Source organism: Zootoca vivipara, chromosome 4 (assembly GCF_965207765.1).
Source record: "Zootoca vivipara chromosome 4, rZooViv2.hap1.1, whole genome shotgun sequence".
Lineage (NCBI taxonomy): Eukaryota > Metazoa > Chordata > Lepidosauria > Squamata > Lacertidae > Zootoca > Zootoca vivipara.
In genome coordinates, this window is record NC_142587.1 from 30,450,390 (window position 1) to 30,478,386 (window position 27,997).

Sequence of the window (27,997 nt, forward strand, 5' to 3'; positions counted from 1 at the left end):
TTTCTTCACTCCCTGTCCTCTCCTCCACCTCCACCTGCTTTCCATATCGCATGATATTTTTAAATTTTTGTACTGCACTGATTTCCTAGGTCACCTGGGATTGTTCCAAATGTCTACTGATAATCAATCTGGTTTTTAAACTGTGCATTTCCCCATGCGACTCCATCCCCTTTCTCAGAGGCTCCTGTGCCTTTTCTGATCGTAGCAGGGGGATTGCATGGTGAAGAAAGATTGTGCAGGATTAATAGCAAGGTAAAGACTGGGGAGAAATAAATAATACGGATCAGAGGACTTCTAAACATGTACAGATTGCCTGTCCTTGAAGGCAAACAAAACACCTGGGTACTGCTTATGGAATTGCTATAATAGATTAGGTAATTGCTTTCTGAGAAAACATGGTGTACAATTTTCCCCCCACAGTTGGGGCATAGGTGGTTGAGGTGAGGAAGATTAGGAAAGTGTTGGGTTTTTTTCTTTGTGTGTGGTAGGGGAGTTGACTTGCTCAATTGAGTCATCTGGTCTGTCTTAGTGACTTACTTGGTTTAGCAATCTTTGCATAAAGTATTTCGTTCAGTCCTGTTTTCGGATTGTGACATATTTTCCTTTGGAATTGTGGGACCCATCCCTTACTTCTCCCCATGAATGTCACTGTTTTCATCTGTCAGATGCTGTAGGGCAAGTGAAAACACACAACGTAATGGACACATCCAGTTCTTGTGACATTTTAAACACTCGTGGTTTCTCCCAAAGAATGCTGGGAACTGGAATTTAGTTGAGGGTGCCGAGAGTTGTTAGGAGACTCCTCACAGAACAATGATCCCTATCATTCTTTGATTATTCTCTATAATATTACACAGTGTTGCCAAAAGTCTTAGTGTGGCCCTACAACTTCCATCGACCCCAGCAAGTATGCCCAGTGCTCAGGGATGATGAGATGAGAACTGTAGTCCCAACAATATTTGGAAGGCAACAGGTTCTCCACCCCTGGTGTAGACAAAGGTTGATAGACCCTAGTTCTAGCAGTAGAACATAAGAAGAAGAACCTTAGTGGATCTGGCCAGTTGCCCACCTGGTCTACCATCCTGTTCCCACATTGACCAACCAAATGCCTCTGCAGTAGCCCAAGCAGGATATAAGAGCAACTGGAATACAGGGGTGTGCTACCTCCAACATCATGATTGGTATGATCTGCTACAAAAAAAACAAACCTATTTGGGCATTTTGCTTAATGCAGGAGCAGGGATGTGCAGAGTAGATCCTCCCCCAAACCTTAATGGAAGGAGCATGGCCATCTGTAATGAGAGCGACCCTGCACAGAGTCTTTACTGAAACCTCTGTTACTACAGATGGTTTCGCTCTGTGTGTGAAGGCATATCCCTACTCATGTGTTCGTCAACACGGTGCTTAAGAACGCCCAAATAAGGGCTAAAATGGACAGTCGGTACGTCTATCACAGCTTTGCAAGAATGTTTCATTTGGTGAATGCAAGATAGCCTAGTTTGACAGAAAAGCATTTCAGTATAGCATTGAATGGACAGAATTGAGGGCCTCAAACAGCTACAGCATTGTACAACAGTATATAGGATTGTAATTGTTTAAGGTACGACAATAGCATGTCATTGACTTTGAATTAATTGGCTCCTAAGCTCGTCTTTCACTTTTGTGTAGGCTTACAATGGCCCAGTTCAAACATCGCAGCAAAACCAATTTTGCAATTGCATAAAAAATAAAAATTAATGAGCGATTGTTCTGGCTGCAGAGAGGGAACTACTGTAGTAATTAGAGCCCCCACCCCACTCCATTGCTGCCATCGCCCTAGGGAACAGGGTCAGTTCAAGGATGTGTGGTGAGTGAACAGGAAGAATCTAATTAGCAACTTTAAAGGAGCAAAGAGGAAGCTGCTATCTAAGAGAAGGAAGAAGCGCGACTTTTAGAACAGAAGTTAGAATTGGGTCTTGCCCAATGTGAGGTAGACATTGTTGGATATTTATGAGGAAAATAAGGCTATATTAAATACTGTGTGGAGCCACCAATTTAAATCTGCTTCTGGGTTATTGTGGAAAAGCAGTGACTTAACACAGCAGTTCCAAAACATCTCTCCCTACCCAGGAATCTTGAAAATTGCTGAGGGTCTTAGTTTAGTAGACCATTTAAGCCCCCCCCCCTGGGCATATTGTAGCAGTTGTAATGCACTGTGTTTTATACTGTATGGTTTCCAATGGCATTTTTATTTTTTGAGAGAGTTGGACTTGTCCTAAAAAAGTCAATGAACCACCGACAAGGGGTCTGTCTTCCAAATAAATAGTAACCAGGTGTGCCCGGTTCATGCACCTGTACGCCTCTACATAGTTCCATCCTTATTTCATACATTTTGATATATCAATATATTGTGATGTTGAAAACCAGATATGGCTCCGCCCTAGCACCCGGATGCAGTACTGTAGCAAATTTGCTCAAATGTATTACTTATATATGTTCTAAGGCAGCCTTCCTCAACCTCGGCCCTCCAGATGTTTTGAGACTACAAATCCCACCATCCCTGACCACTGGTCCTGCTAGCAGGGGTTCATCTGAGTTGTAGGCCAAAAACACCTTGGGGCCGCAGTTTGGGGATGCCTGTTCTAAGGTGTCTTGTAAAGGTAAAGGTAAAGGGGCCCCTGACCATCAGGTCCAGTCGTGTCCGACTCTGGGGTTGCGGCGCTCATCTCGCTCTATAGGCCGAGGGAGCCGGCGTTTGTCCGCAGACAGCTTCCGGGTCATGTGGCCAGCATGACAAAGCTGCTTCTGGCGAACCAGAGCAACGCACGGAAACGCCGTTTACCTTCCCGCCGGAGTGGTCCCTATTTATCTACTTGCACTTTGATGTGCTTTCGAACTGCTAGGTCGGCAGGAGCTGGGACCGAGCAACGGGAGCTCACCCCGCTGCAGGGATTCGAACCGCCGACCTTCTGATCAGCAAGCCCTAGACTCTGTGGATTTGCCCACAGCGCCACCTGGGTCCCCTAAGGTGTCTTGTAGTTGTTTGTAAACACACAGAAATTCATATATAGCAGCACTTTTTGTAGGGTTTATTTTCGAGAGAATGAATCCTCCCTTTCCCCCCAAGGTAGCATTTCTTGCAAGGGAAATATGACTGGGATTTTGTAACACAGGAGTGGTAAAAATACTACATATATTTAGGTGTCGTTTAAAAGTGCCATCTGTGCCATGCTGGGGGGGAAAATATGTATGTGCCAGATACGAGGGGACCATGGCAACTAGGCCCCTGGGATCTCTCCACTTTATATATTATTGCTTGTGGTTTAAGAAAGGCCAAGCAACCGGGGGAAAAACATTCTGTCTTGAGAGTGAGGTTTGGTAATAGAAATTTAGAATATGGAAAGTGATGATTTCCCTGAAGCCTCCCTAAAACCCCTTGTCCAGTTTTAGCTTGAGCCATAAATCTGGTTCACACAACATGGTGGACCCAAACTATGGCTTCCCAAGATTGCAGAGAGTCCCAGAGAGGAGCTCACAGCTGCTTTGATCATCCCTGGTTCTTTTTACAGTTGTGCTGAGCCCAGCCAAGGTAGAGTTGACCTGACCTTGGAATAAGGCAGTTTCACATGAGCAGTTTACACTCAAGTGGGCTATCTCTTTGAACAGAGAAGCAGCTGCTGTGACCTTCCATGAGCAACACTTCTGACATTATGCTGTGAGCATTTTAGATGCACAGACAAAGCCTGTAAGAAAATGTTCTCACTGGCTCTGACTGGGGGTGTTCATTGTTCACAAGCTCTGCTTGTTTCAGTGCACCAGCATGTTTTTCAGTGTCAACCCTTGGGTGTGTCACTTCTGGGAAGCGGCATCCTTTGCCATGGACAATGCAGACCGGAGGCTTCCTTCACGAGGCTGCATTGCCTCTTTACTACTTTTCTAACCACAAGTTTATTTTAAAAAAGAAAAAAAGGAATTTCCACTCAAATACAGGTGCCTACTTTCCCCCTGGCTATGATGTATATGTTAGGGGCTGCTACCTTGGTTGCTTTGCTCACCCACCCTAATCTCCTTGTCCAAACCACCCCTCTTCCCTTTAGAGACCACCGAAACCAAACTAAGGGTTGCCTCTCTCGTTCTTGAATTTGTGTTTTTTAACAGCTGTGCGGCATGCAGGAATTCTAGAGGTGCAGCATTCACTAGCATTGGAATGTGCTTATTGGGAAAGCACACCTGTAGAATTTCTTAACACCAACCTGTTTTTTTTTAAGGCAGAGCCACTGGATGGGGGTGGGGAGAGGGAGGAGGAGGAAGAAGAAGAAGAAGAAGAAGAAGAAGAAGAAGAAGAAGAAGAAGAAGAAGAAGAAGAAGAAGAAGAAGAAGAAGAAGAAGAAGAAGAAGAAGGGAGGAGGTACTGGGTGTGAGGTGTACAAGTTTGAGAGGAAAGTGGCAACCTTCTGACTGTTACGCCTTCTGGCTGGAAACTCAGCATCATAGAAACATACATGTGTGGCTGGGACATGATTACGATTGCTAGATGGTAAAGGAGAGGAAGAAAATACCGAATATACTGCTTAGTTCCAGATGTTCCACATCTAAGCTTTGCACACTAGAAGCAGATTCTGGAATTAAGTCCTGATTGTGCCATCTAAATTTATTGCTGTTCATTTAATATATTGGTGAGCCTCTTTGGACACAGTCTTTCACAAAAGGGGAGCATACAAACAAAGAGCATCACTGTCATTATCTATTTCTGAAAAGGGCAGATCCATAGCTGCCAAGTTCTCCCTTTTTTTAAGGGATTTTCCCTTATGCTGAATAGGCTTCCTCGCGAGAAAAGGGAAAACTTGGCAGCTATGGGCAGATCCTGAGACTGGGATAGCTAGCTACTCATTGGCACATTTTGCAAGTAAAAGCACATATATGGATCCAATGAATTTTGCCTGTTAGGACACTTCCTTTGGAGTACAATGCAAAATACATCTGTTTTAAGTTTAAATAGCACAAGCATTGTGTGCTTTTTGCAGTTGGTTTTCCTGACGGAAACTGGTAGGTTGTAAAAAAAGTAATCTAAAAGGATTATGTTACAGGTTTGAATATATATTGATTGGGGTTTAGGTACAAAACACGCATCAGTGGTTGCTGAATGAAGGTGTCATTTTTTAAATATCGTTTGATAGAAACAAAATGCTTACAAACACACAAAATCTTCATAGTTGGTATGAAATGCATACCTGTACATATTAGCAGTACAGTACTGTGCTTTTGGCTGGGTGTGCAAAGAGTCCCAGGTAAACTAGTTTGGATTACTCTTGTTGTGTTCATCCCATCATTTGTAAAGTTTTGTGTGTGCTTTAAAATCTGTGGGAGTTTTTCTGTTGACTTTAGAACTAAGTATGTTTTGTTCAACATGCTTGTGGAAATAATGAACATAACAACCATAAATATATGTACTTACGGCAGGAAACTGTAGGCTGAACAAGGTGATTTTTTTTGTTGTTGTTGGTTGAATGACCGAACCTGAAGGTGCCACAGGGTTTTGCCCTGGGCCTGTTGTACCTTTTATTTATAAATGACTTGGATGAAGGAATTGAGAGCATGCTCATCAAATTTGCAGGTGACACCAAACTGGGAGGGTTAGCTAATGCTGCAGAAGACAGAATTGGTATTCGGTATGAACTTAACAGATTGGAGAACTGGGCACAAGCTAGTAAAATGAATTTCAATAGGAGCAAATTAAGATTCTACATATAGGCAGGAATAGCCAGCTGTACAAATATAAGATGGGGAACACCTGGCTTGCCAATAGTACATGTGAAAAGGATTTGGGGTCTGAGTAGATCACAAGCTTAACATGAGTCAACTGTGTGATTCAGCAGCTAAAAAAGCTAATGGTATTCTAGGCTGCATCAACAGAAGTTTAGTCTCCTGATCAAGGGAAGTCGTAGTACCTAGCTCTGTTCTGCCTTAGTCAGACCACACTTGGAGTACTGTGTATATTTCTGGTTGCCACAATTTAAGGATATTGGCAAGGTAGAACATGTGCAGAGGAGGGCAATCAAGGTGATCAAGGGTCTGGAAACCTTTTAGTTGAGAAGGTAACGGTTTGAACCACCCTTTACAAATATGCTGGCTAGATTTAAGAACCAAGAGGGCTGTAGCAGTATATTGGATTTGATAATTCTTTCCCCAACTTGCCTCTTTTATTACCATTTTCAGAAATTCTGTTGGTGAGGGAAATTCATCAAACAGCCTTGAGTCTAGGAGTAGGTTCTCATATTAGTTGGATTTCAGATGGAACGGCTCAGGCAGCAGCAGGAAAAACACTAATGCTAATTACCTGCTGCACCAATTGGGTCTACTAGGATGTTTTTCCGATTCTGAGTAGAGGCTGGAACTGCCGAGGTTCTGCTCAGCAGGATCATCTTCTGACTGCAAGTAGAAGTCTCGAGGTAAGAATGCCTGTTGGGTACAAATAAAAGAATAGGCTAGTAAAGAGCAGGATTTCATACTTCATCGCTTTTCATCAGACGTCCGTCAGTCTCCTCTGTGCTGCTGGTGTTTTTGCTAAGCAGTCTCGTGGCTGCCCGGAATGGCTTACAGAGTATTGCACAGCTAACGGCTTGTGCGAAGGAGAGGAAAGCAAAACAGGCACGTCCATTCACTAGTTTCCTGTATTATATAATCCTCCGTAGCCATGTTAGAGATAACAGAGAGTGGCCAGCTGCTTGTTATTAAGACTGTAAATTTGTTATTGTGCGCAGTAGTAATTCAGCCCTTTGGGAGGCACTGTATTTCTGAAGTCAAAGAGTCAAACCCATGAGTTTCTTTTTAGTTCTTGCAGTTCTTTGGTAACACATTGATCCCCATGACATACAGTATTTCAGATTGTTGGTTTGTCCTTAGCAAGTTCCCTGTACCGATGATCTTATAAGTGATCAGTACGTTATTGTTACAGTATTTCAGGAAAAGCTGGAGTACAGGGATTAATTTTTAAACACGTTGCTGTTGCCCTCCTCCCTCACACCAGAATATTTCTTCAGCAACAGATGTATTTATTCAATCGGAGCTAATGCTCGAACTAATAATAGACATAGGTAGATACATTTAATTTGACGAAGTTTCTGTGATTATAGAATTTGAAAGGGGGGGTGGTCTTTTAAAATGAGCTCATTTAGAAGTGGGAAGGTTTACTGGGAAGTGATAGCAGGAAATAGATGTTGCCTCAATGCCCTATTTGAAGAGTGGTTGGCAAGGGCGTAGCCAGGATCAAAACTAGGGGGGGGGCAAGCCATGATCATTCAGGGGCGGGGCCACAAAGTGGGAACGTGGGCGGGGCTACAGGGCCAGCTGGCCTGACGACATCGTGGTGGCGGCAGCGGCGGCAGCGGCCACCTTGTGCTTCTGGGGCTGGCAACGGCGGCGGCTACCCTGCTTGGCTGGAGAGGACGGGAGGGTCGGGCAGGCAAGAGGGGGTGACAGGGTGGGCGAGGGCAAGGCAAGGCACGGCCGCAGTCACGACGGCTCCGAGGCGTTGCTGCATATCAGCATAATATTTCAACCATGTTGTGGGTTCAAGCCCCACCTTAGGAAAAAATTCCTGCATTGCAGGGGGTTGGACTAGATGACCCTTGTGGTCCCTTCCGACTACAATTCTATGATTCTATTGATATATTGCCATAGCATATGCATCATTCTGCTTTCTTGAATTGTCCTACTCCTAGGCATAGCAGCCAACTCCTAGAGGCCTAGGTGCCTCCCCCCCAAAAAAATACTAGTAAATACCGTATGTGAAAGAGTCATCCCCCCCATGTTGATGGGCTTTCTATGTGGGGCTTATCTGCCCCCCCATATTTTATTAAGAATGGAAGAGGGAGGGAAGGAAGGAAGAAATAGAGAGGGATAACTCATATTTGTGGGTGCCTCTGGGTGATGCTGTGAAGCTGGAACTCTGCAGCAAGAGGATGGGAGGGTCGGGCAGGCGAGAGGGGGTGGCAGGGCGGGTGAGGGCGAGGAAAGGCATGGCCGCAGTCACGACAGCTCCGAGGCGTTGCTGCATATCAGCATAATATTTCAACCATGTTGTGGGTTCAAGCCCCACCTTGGGGGAAAAATCCTGCATTGCAGGGGGTTGGACTAGATGACCCTTGTGGTCCCTTCCGACTACAATTCTATGATTCCATTGATATATTACCATAGCATATGCATCATTCTGCTTTCTTGAATTGTCCTACTCCTAGGCATAGCAGCCAAATCCTAGAGGCCTAGGTGCCTCTCCCCCCCCCCCAATTACTGGTAAATACCGTATTTGAAAGAGTCACCCCCCCCATTTTGATGGGCTTTCTATGTGGGGCTTATCTGCCCCCCCCCAGTATTTTATTAAGGATGGAAGAGGGAGGGAAGGAAGGAATAATAGAGAGAGGGATACCTCATATTTGTGGGTGCCTCTGGGTGATGCTGTGAAGCTGGAACTCTGCAGCAAGAGGATGGGAGGGTCGGGCAGGGGAGAGGGGGTGGCAGGGCAGGCGAGGGCGAGGCAAGACAGGGCCGCAGTCTCGATGGCTCCGAGGCGTTGCTGCATATCAGCATAATATTTCAACCATGTTGTGGGTTCAAGCCCCACATGGGGGAAAAATTCCTGCATTGCAGGGGGTTGGACTAGATGACCCTTGTGGTCCCTTCCGACTACAATTCCATGATTCTATTGATATATTACCATAGCATATGCCTGATTCTGCTTTCTTGAATTGTCCTAGGCATAGCAGCCAACTCCTAGAGGCCTAGGTGCCTCCCCCCCCAAAAGAAATTACTGGTAAATACTGTATTTTAAAGAGTCCTCCCCCCCCATGTTGATGGGCTTTCTATGTGGGGCTTATCTGCCCCCCCCCCCCAGTATTTTATTGAGGATGGAAGAGGGAGGAAAGGAAGGAAGAAATAGAGAGAGGGATAACTCACATTTGTGGGTGCCTCTGGGTGACGCTGTAATGCTAGAACTCTGCAGCAAGAGGAAGATACCGGTACACCTGTACAGGAGCCTTGTAAGCAGCTTTCTCTCTGCTTGATTTACAGCAGGCACGTCCAACAGGTAGATTGTGATCTACCAGTAGATCACTGGATGTCTGTGGTAGATCACTGCTAGATCACTGGCACCCCTAAAAAAAGCTCACCCAAATTTTTCCTCCTCCCTAAAAAAAGCTGAACTATGACCTGAAGCCCTAAACAAAAATGGGCCTCCCTCCCTCCTAAAAGAAGCTCAACAAGTTTGACCTAACCCCCCAAAACAGGGCTTCCCTTCCTTAAAAAAACTCAACACCTTTGACCTGAACCCCCCAAAAGGGGGTAGATCACTCCCAGTTTTTAACTCTGTGAGTAGATCAGAGTCTCTTGGGAGGTGGCCACCCCTGATTTACAGTATACAGATGCAGGAGGAGGGGCAGACTGGAACACCAATGCTTTTTATAAACATCACTGTGTCTATCAAAGCTACAGCCCCCCCCTTCTTATTCACTTCCTTTTAGCCTTGCAGGGCCACCTTAGTCAAATTGAATCCTCTGCACCCTCATTAAATCGCCAATAGAACTGTTAATGCGATCCCTGAATGCCCATTAACAACTCCCACTGAATAACAATAGGGTGAATAGGGTGGACCTTGCCTGAAGGGATATTCTGCTCCATTGTCTTAACTGCTTAAGTACTGGTAGCCACTTTGCTTTATTTATTTGATGTGTTTTTGTTACAGCTGTGTTCCCGCCCCCAGCAAGTGGAGAGCTGCTCTTGCTAAAGCAAAGCCCTTTCCACTTCAGTTTTTGGAGGGGCAAAGTATTGGTTATGGTCTGTAAAATACAATAATTTTTTGCTTCTAGGGGGGGGCAGCTGCCCCCTCCTGCCCCCCCTGTCTACACCCATGGTGGTTGGCACTGGGAAAGCGGTGTGTGTGTGTGTGTGTGTGCCCACTTGTGTGTGGTTGGGGCTCTTAATACTTTCCGCATCTTCTCCAGTCGTTAATTGCACTTCTGTGGAAAAATGGGCTGTTTGGGGATATCTGGTGTCCATCTCCAGAAATCTGTTGATTGCTAAGTCACTGTAGTAGTTTTATTAACTCCTCATTCTCTGCGCCAGAAGTTCTCTGCACCTCTCTCTTCCATTTTGGGTCATAATAAGTGAGATTTAGGCCCCATCTGCCCTATGCATTTAAAACAGTATCATACCAATTTAAATAGTCATGGCTCAGAATCCTGAGGACTGTAGTTAAGGGTGCTGAGAGCTGTTAGGAGACACTTATTCTCCTCAAAAAGTTACAATTCTCAGAGTGGTTTAACAATCAATCCCTCTTTGCAGGGAACTGTGGGAATCTTAGCTCTCTCTGACTTCCGGATTACCTAGAATTACTAAGGCCATTAAAATGTAGGCTAGCATGTCATTTGATTGTAAGCTGTTGTTAGTGCACACACCCCAAAAAACTTTCTAAATTTCCTCTGTTAAGGAGTGTTGCTTTTAAGAACTCCAATAGTTTAAGTGCTGGTTTCCGTTTTTTCCAGAGAAAATCCAGTAATGGAACAATAATGATTTTGAGCCATTCATCTTAAGGCTCAGAGAAGAAACACATTTCTACTAATGTCTCCTAGTTTCACAACAGTTAAAGTCTTTTTAGTTTCCTGATCTGGTGTAAATTTAGCTTGTATATTTATGCCTAGATGGGCAAAAGCAGTTTTTCATATTCTAGAGAGCGTAGCTACAAGAGTGGCCAGAGCGGATTGCAGTATAGACTGAGGCAAAATATTGATTGTCTTGGCATTTTGACAAGCCAGGTAGCACTGTCAGAATTTCCATCCCAAGATTGGGTGCACGGTGACTGATAGGGTCTTGTTGGCTTGGTATGCTATTGGTATTCAGGCCCCTCCCTGGCATGGGATTCCTGACCACACGACAGCCTCTCTGAGCTCTAGAGATGCTTCCAGAAGTTTAACACTCCTGTGTCTGCAGCCCTAGTCATGTGTTGCATGCTAGTTCATGTGTTATGCTTAAGGAGGTGTTAGAGAAGCCTCCTATTTTTGAAATCTTATGTGATCCACTCTTGTTTTGTATTTATCAAGCATCTGGAAACATTGGGGGGGGGGAGTCTCTCTCTCCTAAGCTCGATTTGTTTAAGCCAGCATTGGCGTCCCAAATGATTTTGCTGCTACTGGTGTAAGTTGATAATAATTGATTTCATACGGGTCTTTGTTTTTGTTCACTGTGTTGTTTAGGTTAGATGTATTGAGGAAAGCCTGTTGTTCAGTGGGAGAGCATTAGCCCTGCATGCTGAAACTCACAGGTTCAATCCCTGCTGTCTTCCGGTAGAGCTGGGAAATGCCTGCATGAGACCCTGGAGAGCTTGCTGGAGTTTGCAAGAGCTGGATGGACATGGTCTGATGTGATATAACACAGCTATTGCAGGGCTTTTTTCAGCTGGAACTCATCAGAACTCAGTTCCAGCACCTCTCTGGTGGGCACAATGGGCATTTTAAGAGAACAAGGGAGGTGCTCCACCTCTTTTTCTAGAAAAAGTAGCCCTGGCTATTTGTAAGTCACCTTGACACAGTCCTTTTTTATGTTTATTTTAAGGACCATATATTAAACTTTAGGTAAAGGGACCCCTGACTATTAGGTCCAGTCGTGACCGACTCTGGGGTTGCGACGCTCATTTCGCCTTATTGGCCGAGGGAGCCGGCGTACAGCTTCCAGGTCATGTGGCCAGCATGACTAAGCCGCTTCTGGCGAACCAGAGCAGCGCACGGAAACACCATTTATTAAACTTTAAAAGTAAGCTATTATCTTTAATGACATATGCTTTATATACTTATATAGTGGGGTTTTCCCATCTGGCTAGATGGTTTCCTTGTCTCTCTCCTCTAGAGGAATCTGGCAGCAGCAATGGGGAAGAACAAAGGTTAGACCTCTCCCTTAGCCTCCCAGGTGCTCTGGCTGCTAATGCTGATCTTAATTTCCTTTGCAGCAGTTCGCCCTCCACATTTTATTTTAGCGCACAAAATAAACTCCCTTAAGATTATTTTCTTTTACCATTATTTCTCCCTAGTGGAGCATGCCCCACATTTTTGTTCAAGAATCAAGTGCTTCTACTCCCATAATTGGTGTAATTGGTGAAAATTGCACATATGTAAAAGAAATCAAATCCTGATTCTTGAGATGTGCGGAGATTGCCATTGGTAGTACTGAAGCAATATTTATTATAGTAATATGCCAATCTATTAATGAGGCAGCAAACATGATTTGCTACTTTGTGTGCAGTCGCTGCACAGAAGACGTAACTGTGTTGGTTTTGTTTCCTTAGCAATTCTTTGTCTTGCCTACTTTAGAACACCTTTTAATGCCAGGGGGATAATGAACACTTGGCACTTGGTATCGGGGTTTGTCTAGTTTCCAGATATGATGAGTGCTAATGGCTACTTTCGTTTTCATAGGCCAGGGGTGGGGAACCTGAAGCCTTCATTCCCTTGTGGGGACCTTCCAGGGGGAGCAGAGGCAAAAGTGGGCCAGATAATGGCAGTCACTTGCCTTTGTATAGTAGGCTGTATTATGCAACAGTTGGAAGTGCATATATGTGTGCACCCCACTCCCCTCCATTCCTGCAGCCAAGAGACATGATCAGGGTTCAAGGACCCGCTCCAGCCAGGCAAAAGCACTCAAGGAAGGTGTAGGTCTGCATTGGTGAGAAGTGTGACCCATTGAAGGGATATAGGATAGGACAGGGATACCAGTTGCTGTTGAACTGCAACCCCCATCAGCCAGCATGGCCAATGGGCAGGTGTGAAGGGAGTTGCAGTTGAATGACATCTGGAGGGCACCAGGTTCGCTACCCCTGGATTAGGGAGCGTGTCCCAAGGGCAACCTGGAGGAATTGAGGCCCCAGACCTGAGGTTTCCCACCTCATGCCTCTTAACAATGGGGTGGTGCAGATTAATGCCTGTGTCCTAGTTCGAATCTCATGTCCAGTATAAGGACACAAGGTGTTTATACACTATAAACTCACAAGACATATAAATACACTGGCAGGCCACTGTTTCTCATCTTTATAAGGAAGGTATAAAAATTATGTGTGCAATTTGTGTTTGAACACTTGCAATGCAAAAATATAAAAACTCTGTGATTTTCTTTTTAAAATACCCGGTAGAGTACAGTATAACCATAAGAATATTCAGTGGATTGTGTTAGGAATTTAACTGGAAAGCAAGCATCAGTGGGAATTCTGGAAGCTGGGAAAAGAGTACGGAGCTTGGCCCAATGTCTTTCCCCTTAAACGTCCTACTTTTTGCAAGTCGACGCCCACAAGCATTCTTGTGGCTTCAAGAACTTTCTCATGTAAGGGTCACTGCACTTCTCTTGGGTCATTGATGAGACTGTGGCTCAGCCTTCAAAAAAAGAGTTGATTGGCTAGAGTGAGGAGCCAGGAATGAGAGGTGGTTATCTAGGCAACTAGTACATCAGTCAGGTATCCTTATTCCTGCATGGACACTTCCTGCTACTTGTGGAGTCTCCCTCAGCCATTTCCTACCCCCACACAGAGAAGCAGTCTGCGGCAACACTGGGATCAGTGATGTGTGTTTTATGGGGGGGGGAAACAACCACACAAATTAGGGTTATTTGCATTGGAAATTTTTCTGTTGCCCTGGAGAGTGATCTAGTCTAGCATGATTATTTTGTATTTGGTAAACAAAGCAACAAAACAAAACTTTGCAAAGCTTGCTTAACATCGTTTCTTCAATCAGCACCTATTTATTGTTGCTAATGAAATGGCAAATAAAATGTCCAAGATAAAGTAAGTCGCTAGAAAATTCTCTGGCTCACATCTTTGATCGGGGTCATGGCTGAGACTCATGATCTTCTAGAACTTTTATAGATTTGATCTTAGCAGCTCCAGAAATTGATGCCTGCTGCCTCTATGGAATAAGAAACACAACTTTGTGATAGGGATGCAAGCAAGGTTTAGCCCAGTGCTGTATTTGGGGACAGAAGTCTTTAACAAAGATCTCTTCACAGTTGAGCTCTGATTATTGGATGGACCTCAGAATAGGTGTTGCACCATTCTTTAAAAGCATGGGATTTTGTTGGTGTTAAAAGCCCTGAAGGACAAGAGCTGTATTGGATAATACAGTGCAAAGTCACTGTCATGACCTCAGGGTCCCACTGTGGAATTGGAGGAAGAATCAGAAAGAACTGTGCCGGAAACTCCAGCACAGAAGGCCATTCTGCCAAAACCTTCCAGGCCCAAGGAGGTCACATTGCCACCCCTCCGCCTTTGAGGACTCCAGTCTCAGAAGCTCCATCAAAACTATCTTGCCCATGTCATAGGATTCAAAACAGATAGGACAACTTTAACATACTCACCTGGCAGGGGAAGATGTATTGTTCATGAAGGAAGTTTTCCCAGGGTGAGGCTCACCCATTGCACTTTGGTGTGCTGGCCCATGCAGTTTCCTCAAATGCGGGAAACTTTGTGGCAGTGGGGGATTGTGTTTGTGTTTTTCCCCTGGTGTTTTTTTTTTTAGGACCCCTTTAACCAGAGGAACAGCTCCCACTGGTGGTGATAGAGCTAACTGCCCAGACTGAGTTGCAGCCTCTATTAAAGGCTCAGTCTGGGATAACTTTGCTGAAACAACAATCTAAATTTGCTTCAGCTTGAGCTGTGCATTGAGTTGTCCATCTTGAACACCTCATCTTGGACCTGTCTACCAGAGCCCTTACCTGTAACGGAACAGCCATTTGTTATTAATAATGAGCAGTGGGGGGGGGGACCTGTGGCCTTCCAGATGTTGTTGGACTCCTGTCAGCTTCAGCCAGCATGGTCAATGGTCAGGGTTGGTGGCAACTGTATAATCCCTGAGGACTACAGGTTCCCAATCCTTGGTTTAGAGTTTGAATATCCAGCGGTTCATTATATACTTTATGCAAAACGGCAGAAGCACTACAAAGCATCTACAACCTAGTTTAGATCAGAAAGTGCTTACTGTAGTATGGCTTAGGGCAGATGAAATGTTCCCAATCTTCTAACTGTAGTTAAGGGAATAGGAGTGTGCCGTAGACTTGCATGCACTGTCCTCTCTCACACAAATCCCCCTCCCTTCCATGGTTTGCTTTTGAACCATGACGTAGCCTTATGTATAGCACTAATCAGAATATTCTATCAAGCATTGAGGAAATGGCAGGACTTGAACATTTTTATTAGGGAAAATTCCCCCGATAAATGTCCTAGCATGTTTGCTCTGCATTAACCTTTCTACTCTAATAATCCCTAGCAAGAATGTGTTGGGAGGGAGGGGTACACTGTTGCATTCCTAATGAAAACCACACTTGTGATATTGCTGAAATCCTGGCAGTAGGAGTGCTTTAATTTGGTCTTCTATTTTTATTCTAAGTCTTGTGGTCTGGGTTGTGCAATACATTAAATTCAGGCAGAAAAGGGATCAGGGCTGCAACGTGCTGGCGATTTGGAATTTGATTGAAAAAGAGATGTTGTGGAAAATGTATCTAAGCCTTAGGCTTCAGAAGAATCTGCAGTTACTAGGGAGTAAGCCCAACTACACACCGTATGACGTGCTTTTGCATAAATAGGATTGGGATACGCACTGCCTGTCTTGACTCTGGAAATTTACATATGCTGTTCTGTATTGGCAGAGTGTTAGCTCCGGAAGCTGTCATGGAGACATGATGTGCATTTTTGCAGTCGCATTGTTTTATGCTACCAAGTGCATTCATTTCCTTAAGTTGTGCTTTTTGTTTTATGACTTGCAGCTTTCACTCCTGGTAGCAGTAGGCTATAATATACAGAAGCAGCACCTTGGCTGTGATTTGTAGGCTAATAGCCACAGCGTTCTATAGATATGGTTGCCCTGGCAAGTACATCTTTTAAGATCTCTTATGCTTCCCCAGAATGTTGAGCGGGTGCGGATTTCTCCAGACTTTGCCCTGAATCTTGGAGCTATCAAGCTGTTTCCAAAATGCCTCCAAAGCTAGGGCAACAGGGTTGTTCCCCTCCCACTGCAACTCAGAGCTGGGAAGGAGGATAGATCACCCCATTGGTTGTGCTGACCTTGAAGGTTTTCAAGTACTTCCAAAGCCTAGTCCACATTACATTAGTCATGCATAGGCCACATTCCATCACCTGCAAACTCCACCAATCTTTATATGCTTCCCCCCCCTGTAAATTCAGGTTTACAGTACTTGATCTGGAGATAATCCAACAAGTTGGGGAAAGTGGAGCTCCAAACCTCTCAACTTGGGGTCAAAGACTATTTGTTTTGGTGTTTTGGGGTGACTGTATCAATTGTCACTTTCTGCTACTCCCCTTTCTGTGCCCATTACTTCCTTAGTGCTTTCATTTCATTGCCAGCCATGCTGTAACTATTTAATTTGTACTTTGTCTGATCCATCAGATTTGTCCCCAAACCAGAAAACTGCACAAGCAAACCACACTAAATATTTCTGCCACAGATTTTGTGCAGCAGTCTGAAAAGCGTGTGCTGAGAATGCACAACTGCATTCATTTCTTTTCTGGCCACGCTTGTAACTATTTTCTTATTCTCCTTCTCCCCCTTCTCCTTCTCCTCCTCCTTCTTCTTCTGCAATCACTCTTAGCTGAGTAAGATTGTCTTCCATAAACACGGTTTTAACAATGAGTCCGTAAGTGACTGTGGAAGCCAATTCTGGATCCACATGTCCTTCCACAGAGGGGACATAGGTTTCCAGGTGGGAGTTGATCACGATGTGGATTTGTCAAGCATGCCTTCCTCTTAGCATGTTTCTCCCTTGCGTCCTGAATTCGAGTGTCTTCAAAGCCCATGACACCTTTGGTAAAGGCTGTTCTCCAACTGGAGCGCTCGTAGGCCTATGTTTCCCAGTTGTCAGTGTTTATACTACCATAATTTTTTTTAGATTTGCCTTGAGACAGTCTTTAAACCTCTTTTGTAACTATTTCCAATGCACTCCTGAACCAGAGAGTGTAGCTTTATATGTATGGGTGTATATTATTTTGATCCCTCAGATTTGCACAGATCCAGAAAACTGCAAAAGTATGTGCTGAGAATTTGCAATTACCTTACTGTGTGCAGTTCAGCACTTCCTGACTGGGCATTTTTTTGGGGGGGGTGTTGGTGGTGTTGGTGGGGGGGGGAAGCAGCGTGCAAGCGCAGCTATCTGTGTGCATACCCTGTCCGTACTATCAGCGCAGTGTAATCAGCAATTTAGAAAGTGGGGGCTAACACAAAAGGGAAGAAGTACCGGTATGAAGTTGAATGGAAAAAGTAGATTAACAGGTAAACACTGTTCATATGTGTCTGGGGGCGGGATGCCTATGTCCAAAAGAGAAGGAAATACATTTTAAAAACAGAATGCACACAACTTCCCCCAAAATGTGTGAAACCTTTTTCTCAAGAGTTCGGTTATCTCCACTTTTCACCAGGTGTTGTATTTGGAATGTAAATAACCACAGCATTTACTTTTAAGGAAATCTGCACTGCAGCACTGCAGATATATTTGCAGCTCGTCTTTGGCAGGGTGAAGGCAGCATGTGGTATTTAATTTATTGATCAGGGCATTGATGTTTTACGAAGTGCATTTTGGCACTTTTAACAGCATATTCAGGGAGAGCTGGAGATGATTTGCCCTGTAAAACTTTAAGCTATCCAAAGAATAAAAATCTTTGCAAAAAGGCAGGGAATGGTAGGCTACTCAATGAGAGTTAATTGTAACTGGAGCCAACTCCCTTCTGCAATATAGGGATAATAATGCTGCCCTACTTTTAGAGAGGGCGATCACACTGAGATAATATGTGTGGAGCACTTAGAATGCTTGAAGTGTGGTTTTAAATGCTAAGTAAGCATCAAGTAGTCTGCACTGGTGCTTATGGCTTCTGTTCAGTATATTAAAGCACAATGGAAACTTATTTGAATAAATGGTGTTTGAAATCGTATTCACATTGCTCTCCTGAAAATGGCCGTTTCCTCTCGATATAACAAACTACAGGTCATCCGTTCAGCTTGCCAAGTTGACTGATCATGGAACATTGCCCCATGCCATATCAGGGAATTTTCCACACAGTTAGAATCATACCATGGGGCACCTTACGTGGCATACGAAGGTAGCCCAGCAGCCCACTTCCTGTTGCAGAGTACTTAATGTGATTGAGTAGTTTTGCAGGAGAGAAGTGTTGGCTGAGGGAGGTTTCTTAGCCCTTCGCAGGCCAGCTGCTTTTCCCTGAACACCCCACCCCCCAAATATTTGTACCACAGGTTTACTGAGTCTGGAATCATGCGGTGGTAAAAGCAAATTGGGTGGGTGACCAATATGGCAAGAGTTAAGTAATCCCCTTTCCCACAGTTCTTTCCTGCAGAGCTGGCCTTTCTGGGCTTCTCTTACACATGACTGTTGCCTACCTTGCTTGCAATTTTCCCCTAAGCCTGTAATAATAATAATAATAATAATAATAATAATAATAATAATAATAATAATAATAATAATTTATACTGTGACCGTTTAATACATTTGATTTGTGGTGTAGTTTAGCTTTAAAGGCCTCCTGCAGTGTCAAGTCCCTTCAGAATGGATGGGGAATATATATAGGAGGAATGGACTTGATACAGAGTTGTTGGTGGATAACATTCACACTGCTTTCTTCCAGCAAAATTTCAGGAGTAAGAGCCTGGGGTAAGAGGCTTCAGTACACAAGTTAGAGAACACTTAACTTATCGGCTTAGTCATTAACTTATCAAGAGCAAGGAACTGAAATTGATTAGTCCATGGGCAAAGTGTGCAGAATCCCTTTGTTGGTTTCACTCCCGAACAAAAGTCTAGCCAAAGTCCCAAGGCAAATTGCAAAACCTGGGTTCTGGGATGAAACTGAGAGGTGACTTCTTCATGCTTTGGTTTTGAAAACAAGTCAGATTCTCTGTGAATCTTAACTTTTTGAAGACTGAGAACTTGGTTTAGGATTGAAATGTGGGGCAGGGATGCCAGACACTTGTTCAGTGATGGGTACTGGACCACTCCCTCAGCCATGTTCCATAAGGCATTAAAAGCACATGCTTATTTGCTTAATAAAAAATTGTATTTTCTTTAAGTTGGGTACAGGAGTCCTAACATAATGACATGTTAAACAACATGACAAAGCCGCTTCTGGGGAACCAGAGCAGCACATGGAAACGCTGTTTACCTTCCCGCTTGGAGCGGTGCCTATTTATCTACTTACACTTTTGACGTGCTTTCGAACTGCTAGGTTGGCAGGAGCTGGGACCTAGCAACGGGAGCTCACCCCGTCACAGGGATTCGAACTGCTGACCTTCTGATTGGCAAGCCCTAGGCTCTGTGGTTTAACCCACAGCGCCACCTGGATAGGCTGGGTTTAAGGGCAAGAGAGGAAGTAAATTCATGACAACTAATGAATTGCTTTCTGTAATGTGATGCTTGACTGTTAAGTAATCTGGACAGTTCTTTGAATTTTGCAATTTCCACATGTATTTTATGTACATATATATACATATGTACATACATATAAAATAAAGGTGCCCCGTTTCCTAAAGATCAGAAATACGTTTTGTAACTTTCACTGAAATGGGAGAGTAGACTTTGATATACTCATATTTTTCATTTTTCGTTTTTTTTAAATTGGTGCATGTGCTCAAGAGATTTCACTTCCTTCTCAGAGCAACCCATCCGGAAATGTCTGTGGAAAGGATTTCCTACAATAATTTAGCTAGCATTTAAGGCTGCCGTAGGAAGCCTCTTGTTGTTTGCAGATACTGACTCCTAGAAGCAATACTTTAGGAGATGGAAAGGGCTCTTGATTTAAAAGTAATCACATCATTGAATTCCTTGTCAAACTGAGGAATGGCTTGGCAGCTTCAAAAGTACTTTTTGTTTCTTCTTAAATTCATTAATTGGATCAAATGTTTATCAACCCGAGGGAGCACTTCCCAGTACCAACAAAGAAGTGTTGAAATTGCACCCTTTTGATCCTTTTGGTGTAAGTTAACTTGTAAGTGGCATTCTAAAAAGCTGATATTTTTACAGTATTTTCATGAAGTTCAGCAGATGAACATTACAAGGACACCCCTTTTCTTATTTTTCAGGTTTTGTGACCATTCAGCCTGGGAGGAACAGCGGTGTGTCGCCCGTGGAAAACAAATTAAGGCAACATGGATATCTCGGTTCTACACTTATATTGAACAAGTACAGAATTCGGTACTAGTTTATCCTAGGATTTTTAGCTTCTCATTGGAAACCTAGAAAGGTAAGCTTCCAGTTTTTAAGTCTGTGGCAAAACTGAAATAAAAAAATAATGTTTGGGCAATTTCTGGTGATATCTCAGAAGGTGTATGTGTATTGAGCAGAGATTTTCAGTCAATGTGAGACTGCAGGGAAGTTCTGTAAATGTCTGCAGAGATGAGTGTGTCCTTCACTCTACCATATCTAGCAGTCACAAAGTAGCTGCATTTGTTGGATTTAAATAATATATATAGGTTGTACTTTTTAAAGCACAGAATTTACCCTTTGTTTTAGTAACAGCTATCACAATAGGATATTTTAGAGATTCAAAAACCATTGAAGATGCATTTAAGACAAGCAATTGTGATAGAAAACGAACTGTTTATATCCAAAACTAGATCTGTGGGTTGGATGTTCCCTATCACTGTGGTACTGTTGACAACAGTTTTTGTTTTAACTGACTCCTGGGGCGCACTCCAAATACACATGGTGTGAAAGTTAATTCAAACATGACTGGCAAGTATATTATGTGAAGTAAATGTGCACCCTAGAAGATGCCCCGGAATCCTCTGTGGCGCTTGGCATTCCATGACTGTCAAGCAGGGGTCTGTGTGGAAAATGTTTTCTATAAATGGAAAGTTTGCAAACCAGTTGGTTGCTATTTTAAAAGACCTGGGCAATTAAGCTTCCCACAGCTTTCCCTTTCCATTTTGTTCCTTTTGTGGTTTAAGTTAAGCAGATGCTAGAAACGGATGGTGCTTCGGAACACAAGGAAATGAAGTCATTGTGGTACGAAGTAAAACAAGTCCCCTTGACCATACATTGGCCCAGTTCAAATGATAATTCAAGGCTATGAAGCCTTGAATTTCTCCAGAATGTAGTGGTTACAGGTAGGTAGCCGTGTTGGTCTGGATCGAAGTAAAATAAAAAAATTCCTTCAGTAGCACCTTAAAGACCAACTAAGTTTTTATTTTGGTATGAGCTTTCGTGTGCATGCACACTTCTTCAGTGTGTGGGACAGAATGTAGGACAGGCAGCAAGATATTGTATTCTCTCCCCAGCCCTCGTGTAGAATCCTGAAGAAGTGAAACTGAGGCATGCTGGAATTCCTGGGTCAGGAATGGCTTCTTGGTGACTGGAATAAGGATTTCTGCTTCAGCTAGCAAAGTTCCAGGGGAAGTAGGAATTGAAGTACAGTAGAATCTTTAAAATGACACCTGAACCGCTGAAACCAGAAGGGAGAACAGTTCTTTGTGAGTGTTGGTAGGTTGTTTGAAAGCAGAGGTGTTTATAGGCTGGTGTGGTGCTGGATATGAGAGCAATCCTTAGCCTCTGAGTCACAGGGAAAGGGGCATAGTGTGTTCTACTTAGATCATGGAATTTGAAATCTGAGTATCTTTTTACTAAGTAAAAACCCTGAACGTCTAAAAATACCATGATATTTTGATTTATACGGCATAGCCAGGATAACGTGTTCCAAGTCCTAGAAGGAATGAAGAAGAGAAGCATAGTCATGAACTGTTGGGCTGCTGCAGTTTTCTATATATAACTGGAATGAACTGGGTTTGAGGGGTAGTTATATTAATATGGATGCAACAGACGCATTTCGCTTATTGGCAGTGTTAACCTCTCAAGCTGAGCAAGAGGCTCTTTATGCTTTTCAAAACAACAACAACAACAACAACAACAGTGGGCCAGGTAAGAAGCCAGGGGTGGGGAACCTTTTCCAGATTGAGGGCCACATTCCCTTCTAAGCAACCTTCCAAGGGCCACATGCCAGTGGTGGTCAAAAGTGGGCGGAGCAACAGATGTAAATTTTGCCTTTGTACAGGAGGCTAGCTCCTACACATCACTTAGTACCCTCTATCCAGACAAGCTGGAGCTGTTTGAGGACACATTCCAGCCAGGCAAAAGCAGGCTGAGAAGCATAAACAGTGAAGGCTGTGACCTGGGAGAGTTCTAAGGGCCAGGTACAGAAAGGCCTGGGGGTCACATTTGGTTCCTGGTGCTGAGATTCCCCATCCCCAGTCACGGATGCCATGACCTAAACCTTAATCTGAGCTACAGAAATGCAACACTTCCTTGAAGAATGAGACTGGTCTATTTTAAAACGGCTTTGCTTCCCTTAAGATTTCTACAAAATATTGCTTCATAGCTGGATTCTGTGAATTCCCCTGAAACTTTGCGGCAGCAGAGGCTGAGTAGTAACTCTTAAATCTGGCAGTTAAAAACAAATGCATGGCTGGAAAGTTGCACAAAAGAATGAAGCACCTTAAATGTTCTTTAATTACCTTGTCTTTGTTCACGTTTAAAATATATTTCCGTTTTAAAAGCTAGCTATTGCAATAGTTTCAGTCCCTCCTCCTCCTCCTCCTCCTCCTCCTCCTCCTCCTCCTCCTCCTCCTCCTTATTTAAAATCTCCATCCATCTGGTGAAAATAACTCATATTCTGGATTTATGATGGAGTGAAAGTATCTCATTTGCCAAGGAGGCAATTTGTTATGGTGGGAAATCATTCTGTTGTGATAGTGGTGTAAGCAAAATATTTTATTCTGGGCAAATAGTTTATAATAGTATTAATTAGAACAGAAATACCCAAACTATGTGCCAGAGCATGACAGTGTGCCAGGAGAAAACTGTTATTGTGCAGAAAAGACTAAAAATCCATTACTGGATCCATTCCCATCACTTGACACTCAAGTGGCCTCTTTGACGTGAAGTGCCTTCCATCAGCGAGGGAAATAGTTCAGAATGGTGGGAACTCATGGTATAATTCAGAAACCTCATCCTGAATATATGCAAGGGAATGCTATATTTTATGAACATTTATTATGGTTACTTCTTACACTTTGTGCCTTTAAAAAAAACAAAAACAAAAAAACAGAATGGCTCTAAATTGGCCATCTTCTAAATGCATATAATTGAATCTCTTTGAAAACCCCAATTTCACACCTGAAGCTATAACGGCAGTTAAGCTCACAGCGATAAAGGCATGTGATATGATTGGAAGACTAAATAGACATGTGTATTTAAAAATCAATATCAATTTTGAATGCCCAGACTCAGTAATTCATTGTGTGTGTTTTTTCCAGATGGGAAAATAAAGCTGCCTTTAAGAAATGCAAAATACCATGCTCTCATCCAAGAAAATAACAGCCCCCCGTAAGTAAAAAGTTGTTTGGTGTAAAATGTCACATGCATTATGAAAAATTACTGCAATGGGGAGCTTCTTGTAAGCTGAATCATAACTCGGAATTCAAGTGGGTGAGACTTGTAATTTTAATCACATTTAAATTTTGTAAATCTTTGTTGAAATTGTTTTGTTTTTGTGTGAGGAGATTGTAACTTGCTGAACTTGGTGACCTCCAGATGGTGTTTTGACTATAACTTCCATCAGCTACAGCCCATATGACCAACATCAGAGACGGTGGGAGCTGTGATGCAAAACTTCTGAGGGACAACATATTGGTCAAGGCTGCTCCAGGGTGTGGCTCGCCCAACACAATACTGATTCCTTCCAAAGGGATGATCAAACACATGAATGGATACTGAGACAGACAGGTCACCATTGGTCTTGCTTGGATGTGACGCCATGGTTTAACATTAACAAATATGAGCCTAGGGCTGGCATGCTCCTTCCTCTATCTCAGGCACCCCCAAACTTTGGCCCTCCAGATGTTTTGGACTACAATTCCCATCTTCCCCGACCACTGGTCTTGTTAGCTAGGGATCATGGGAGTTGTAGGCCAAAACATCTGGAGGGCCGCAGTTTGGGGGGTGCCTGCTCTATCTCCTCTGGTGCAGCCACAAATAGGAGTTTGGAATATTTTACATATGTTTTTGATTAACCACGGCTTGGCATAGCATCCAATCCCAAACAAACATGTGGTTAATCTTAACTATTGTTGAAAACATAGTTTGTTCATTTGGCTTGTTCAAAAAATGCTAAAGATAAACCACCATGTCTTACCCATAGAGCAGGCATGTCAAACCTGCGGACCTCCAGATGTTTTGGCCTACAACTCCCATGATCCCTAGCTAGCAGGACCAGTGGTTGGGGAAGATGGGAATTGTAGTCCAAAACATCTGGAGGGCCGCAGGTTTGACATGCCTGCCATAGAGGCTAGTGGCGCAGGGTTCCAAGTTCTGGAGGGCGCCAGGGAAGAGGCGTAGGCTGGACGAGGCACCTCCCGGGATCAGCTCGCCGCCCTCGCCCACCTCCGCCGCGCCTGGAGCCTCTGTCTGCCATGGCCATCATGGCATGAAGTGGTCAGCTGAGCCGGGAGCCACTGTGTCCAGCCTCTGCCTCTTCCCCGCCGGAGGAGTTGCCCTCGAGCTGCTGCCCACCTCCTCCAGCCCCGCAAAGCTGGGTGCGTTGCCGGCAGCGGCATCCTCCTTAAAAAAGGTCAGCAACTCTTGGGAAGGGGGGGGCGCTGGAGGTATCTTTGCACCACGGTGCCATATATGCTTAAGACGGCCCTGACCATGTAAGGCTTGGACGGTACACTAAACTGTGGTTAATCTAAAAATGGAGGTGGAAGATTCTGATCTTCCTAAAGCTGTGGCAGAAGAATGGAGCATTTGAGTTTGAGGCTCATTGTTAGTATAAAACATGGTCTGAACATAGTCAACGTGTGTGACACCACCTGCTTGTCTGGGGCAAAACCATGTAGTACTTGGTGCAAATTCTTTGACTGCAGCCGAGAATCAAGACTCTTACTAAGTGGGTGTTTTTCACTGACACAGGCAGCTTCAGGTTATGTAGATTAGACCATAGCCCTCTTCTGACATTTCAGCCTGGACCCATAAGGGGGAAACACCTGTAGAGGGATCAGAAGGGGGGAGAAGGTGAGTGGCGCCAGACATTTCTGCTCCACCCTCAACTTTCATGTTTTTAGGGTAAAGGTCTGAAGCAGGCTTGTGTGTTTTTCTGAATGTGCTTGCAAGCCTCCTAATTGTGAACCCTGAGAAACTATTATCATTTGGAAAGCATCTAAAATATATGGTGAGGTCTGCTGAAGCAAATGGTCTCCTGTTAAAATGGCAAATTTATTCTTCCTTAATGCCGCCATTAAAATCATTTGAGCCTTTGCTGTTAAAACCAGTATTTAAATGAACCTAGTTTGGAACAGGTAGGTAGCTGTGCTGGCCTGCCATAGTCGAAAAATAAAATAAAAAAAAATTCCTTCCAGTAGCACCTTAGAGACCAACTAACTTTGTTGTTGGTATGAGCTTTTGTGTGGAACCTAATTCAAATTGTGTTTTGTTTTCATTCTGCCTTAGCCTGCTGTCATAAGGGCTGCAAGTGAAGACGGCACTCTATTTTGATCCTTCATCAAGTCTTTGCTGTGATCATACAGTGAAAAGAGGCGTCTTCCCCATGACAACATGTCAGCAAAAGATACCAGCCCCCGCCATGGTGCAAAATCCCGCACTGTGCAGCGGGCCTCAACTATTGATGTCACGACTGACATGTTAGATTTGTCTTTGGCCGGTTAGTATCTTTTCTTCCTACCTGTGTCCTCATGGTTGTATTGAATTCTTAATTTGTCTTGCTTTCCTGTTTTTGTCTTGCTTTTCTAGTTTTTTAGACAGTCTCCCCCTGCATCCAGTGCTGGTAATGAAAAGATTAATTTGGGAACACACACACACACACTGTTATATTTGTATCTTTCCCCCTTGTTATAAGCAGCAGGCACGATACAAGGAAAATGGGGAGGATAGTAGATTTGGGAGCAGTATAAATAAGAGACAGAAAAGTGTTAAAGAGACAGAAAAAAAGAGACCAGTCAACACTGAATTTATGTCGTTATGAACTTTTGTACCATTGTCAGTTCTTCCCATAGCATCGCCTTAAAAATTTTGAATGAACAATTTTGCATCAGAAGCTGCAGATTGGTCCTTCATCCAGATAATTACTTCATGCATGACCAAATGCTTTTATATGCTTAATATGATCTTTGATCATTTTTCTTTGAACACCATTAGGCCTTTTATTTTCTCATTCATTCTGGAAGTGCTTTGAAAAGTGTGTGTGTGTGTGTGTACCTACTATCTGAGATACATAAGACTGAAGTTCTAGGTGAACTATTTACATAGTTCTAGTTACCCAGGTGGCGCTGTGGTTAAACCACTGAGCCTAGGGCTTGCTGATCAGAAGGTCGGCGGTTCGAATCCCCGTGACGAGGTGAGCTCCCGTTGCTTGGTCCCAGCTCCTGCCAACCTAGCAGTTCGAAAGCACGTCAAAATGCAAGTAGATAAATAGGAACCGCTACAGCGGGAAGGTAAACGGCGTTTCCATGTGCTGCTCTGGTTTGCCAGAAGCGGCTTTGTCATGCTGGCCACATGACCTGGAAGCTATACGCCGGCTCCCTCGGCCAATAATGCGAGATGAGCGCGCAACCCCAGAGTCGGTCACGACTGGACCTAATGGTCAGGGGTCCCTTTACCTTTACCTTAGTTACAGGTAGGTCTGGCGTAGTCAAAACAAAATATAAAAAATTCCTTCCAGTAGCACCTTAGAGACCAACTAAGTTTGTCATAGGTATGAGCTTTCGTGTGCATGCACACTTCTTCAGATTTACATAGTTATTTGAGTAAGTGAGTAAGTGTTTACTTTTTACTTTATTTACCCCTAAATTGTCTTTGCTTCCTAATGAGCGTGTAAGACTATTTTAAAAGGAGAAAATTGACTTAATCTGCATATCTTTATATGCTTATGCTAATCTCTGTACTTTGCAGGTAACAGCCAAGATCCGGATGAGCCAATCTTAGAATTCAGTTTAGGTGAGTAGTTCCGTTGTCTGGAGAGGTCACTTCCTGATTCGCACACAGAAGCTGTTTTCAAGGGCGCCCAGTGACCGAAGCCCTCAGCTGTATTGAGGCAGCACTGGGTGTTGAAATTTTGTGCCCCTAACCATTTTGTGTCTGGGGCAACTGCCCCGTGGCCCTTTCCCACACTGTGCCACTGAGGCAGACGAGTGAAAAATGGGCATCCCCCCCTTTATACTTTGCATATATTTGCGTGACATGGTGTGTAAGCCATATTGTTTCTTTCCTATAGCTTGCAGCGAGCTCCTTACCCCATCGCTAGATAGAAAGCCAAATAGTTTTGTAGCAGTGAGTGTAACTACACCACCTCAGGCATTCTGGACAAAGCATGCTCAGACAGAGATAATTGAGGTAAGTAATACTACCTCAATTACCAGCTGTGCCAGCCACAGCACCACCGGTTAATCTTAGCTGATACCAAGTTATCCAAATGTAACTTTTTCTCTCCGTTTTTTTTTAATTACAGGGAACAAGCAACCCTATCTTTCTAAGCAGTATTGCCTTTTTTCAAGACTCTCTTATTAACCAGATGACACAAATAAAACTTTCTGTATATGATGTTAAAGATAGATCTCAGGGAACTGTAAGTCCAATTCACCAAATGTCTTCTCTGTCATTCATGTTCAATGTAAACAAAACGTTGCATATGCCTTTGGTCTGAGGTACACACTGCCTGTTCTCCCCCTTGGAGGCCAGCACTAACAGTGTAATCCTAACCTTATCTACTCAGAAGTAAGTCCTGTTGAATTCTGCGGGGCTTACTCCTGGCTAAATGGAGTTAGGATTGCTGTCTTAGTGCTAGGGTCAGGAACCTGAGGCTTGAGGGCCAAATCCAGCCCTCTCCATCCAGCCCTCAGGAGTGTCTGCAGGCCTTGCCTCTCCTCCACATCACATCCGTCGCTGGCCATGCTTTTAGGCCTACTTCATGTGCTTT

General features: G+C 43.8%; 1 protein-coding gene and 1 pseudogene across 10 annotated transcripts in view; both read left to right on the forward strand.

Annotated features, from left to right (window-relative positions):
* The window catches only part of INPP4A (inositol polyphosphate-4-phosphatase type I A), a 106,211-nt gene that overhangs the window by 23,012 nt on the left and 55,202 nt on the right, over positions 1-27,997 (forward strand). For 9 of the 10 annotated variants that reach the window (XM_035114600.3, XM_035114605.3, XM_035114604.3 and 6 more), the window contains 6 exons: positions 20,097-20,257; positions 23,325-23,394; positions 25,516-25,726; positions 26,974-27,018; positions 27,296-27,414; positions 27,530-27,646. In XM_035114600.3, coding sequence (XP_034970491.1) covers positions 25,621-25,726; positions 26,974-27,018; positions 27,296-27,414; positions 27,530-27,646 — 387 coding nt within the window. In that variant the 5' untranslated portion in view covers positions 20,097-20,257; positions 23,325-23,394; positions 25,516-25,620. Of the gene's footprint in view, positions 1-6,195; positions 6,429-20,096; positions 20,258-23,324; positions 23,395-25,515; positions 25,727-26,973; positions 27,019-27,295; positions 27,415-27,529; positions 27,647-27,997 lie in introns of those variants that run through there. The other variant, XM_088668640.1, reaches the window with a different exon arrangement.
* LOC118085799 (U1 spliceosomal RNA) lies at positions 14,354-14,505 on the forward strand (annotated as a pseudogene).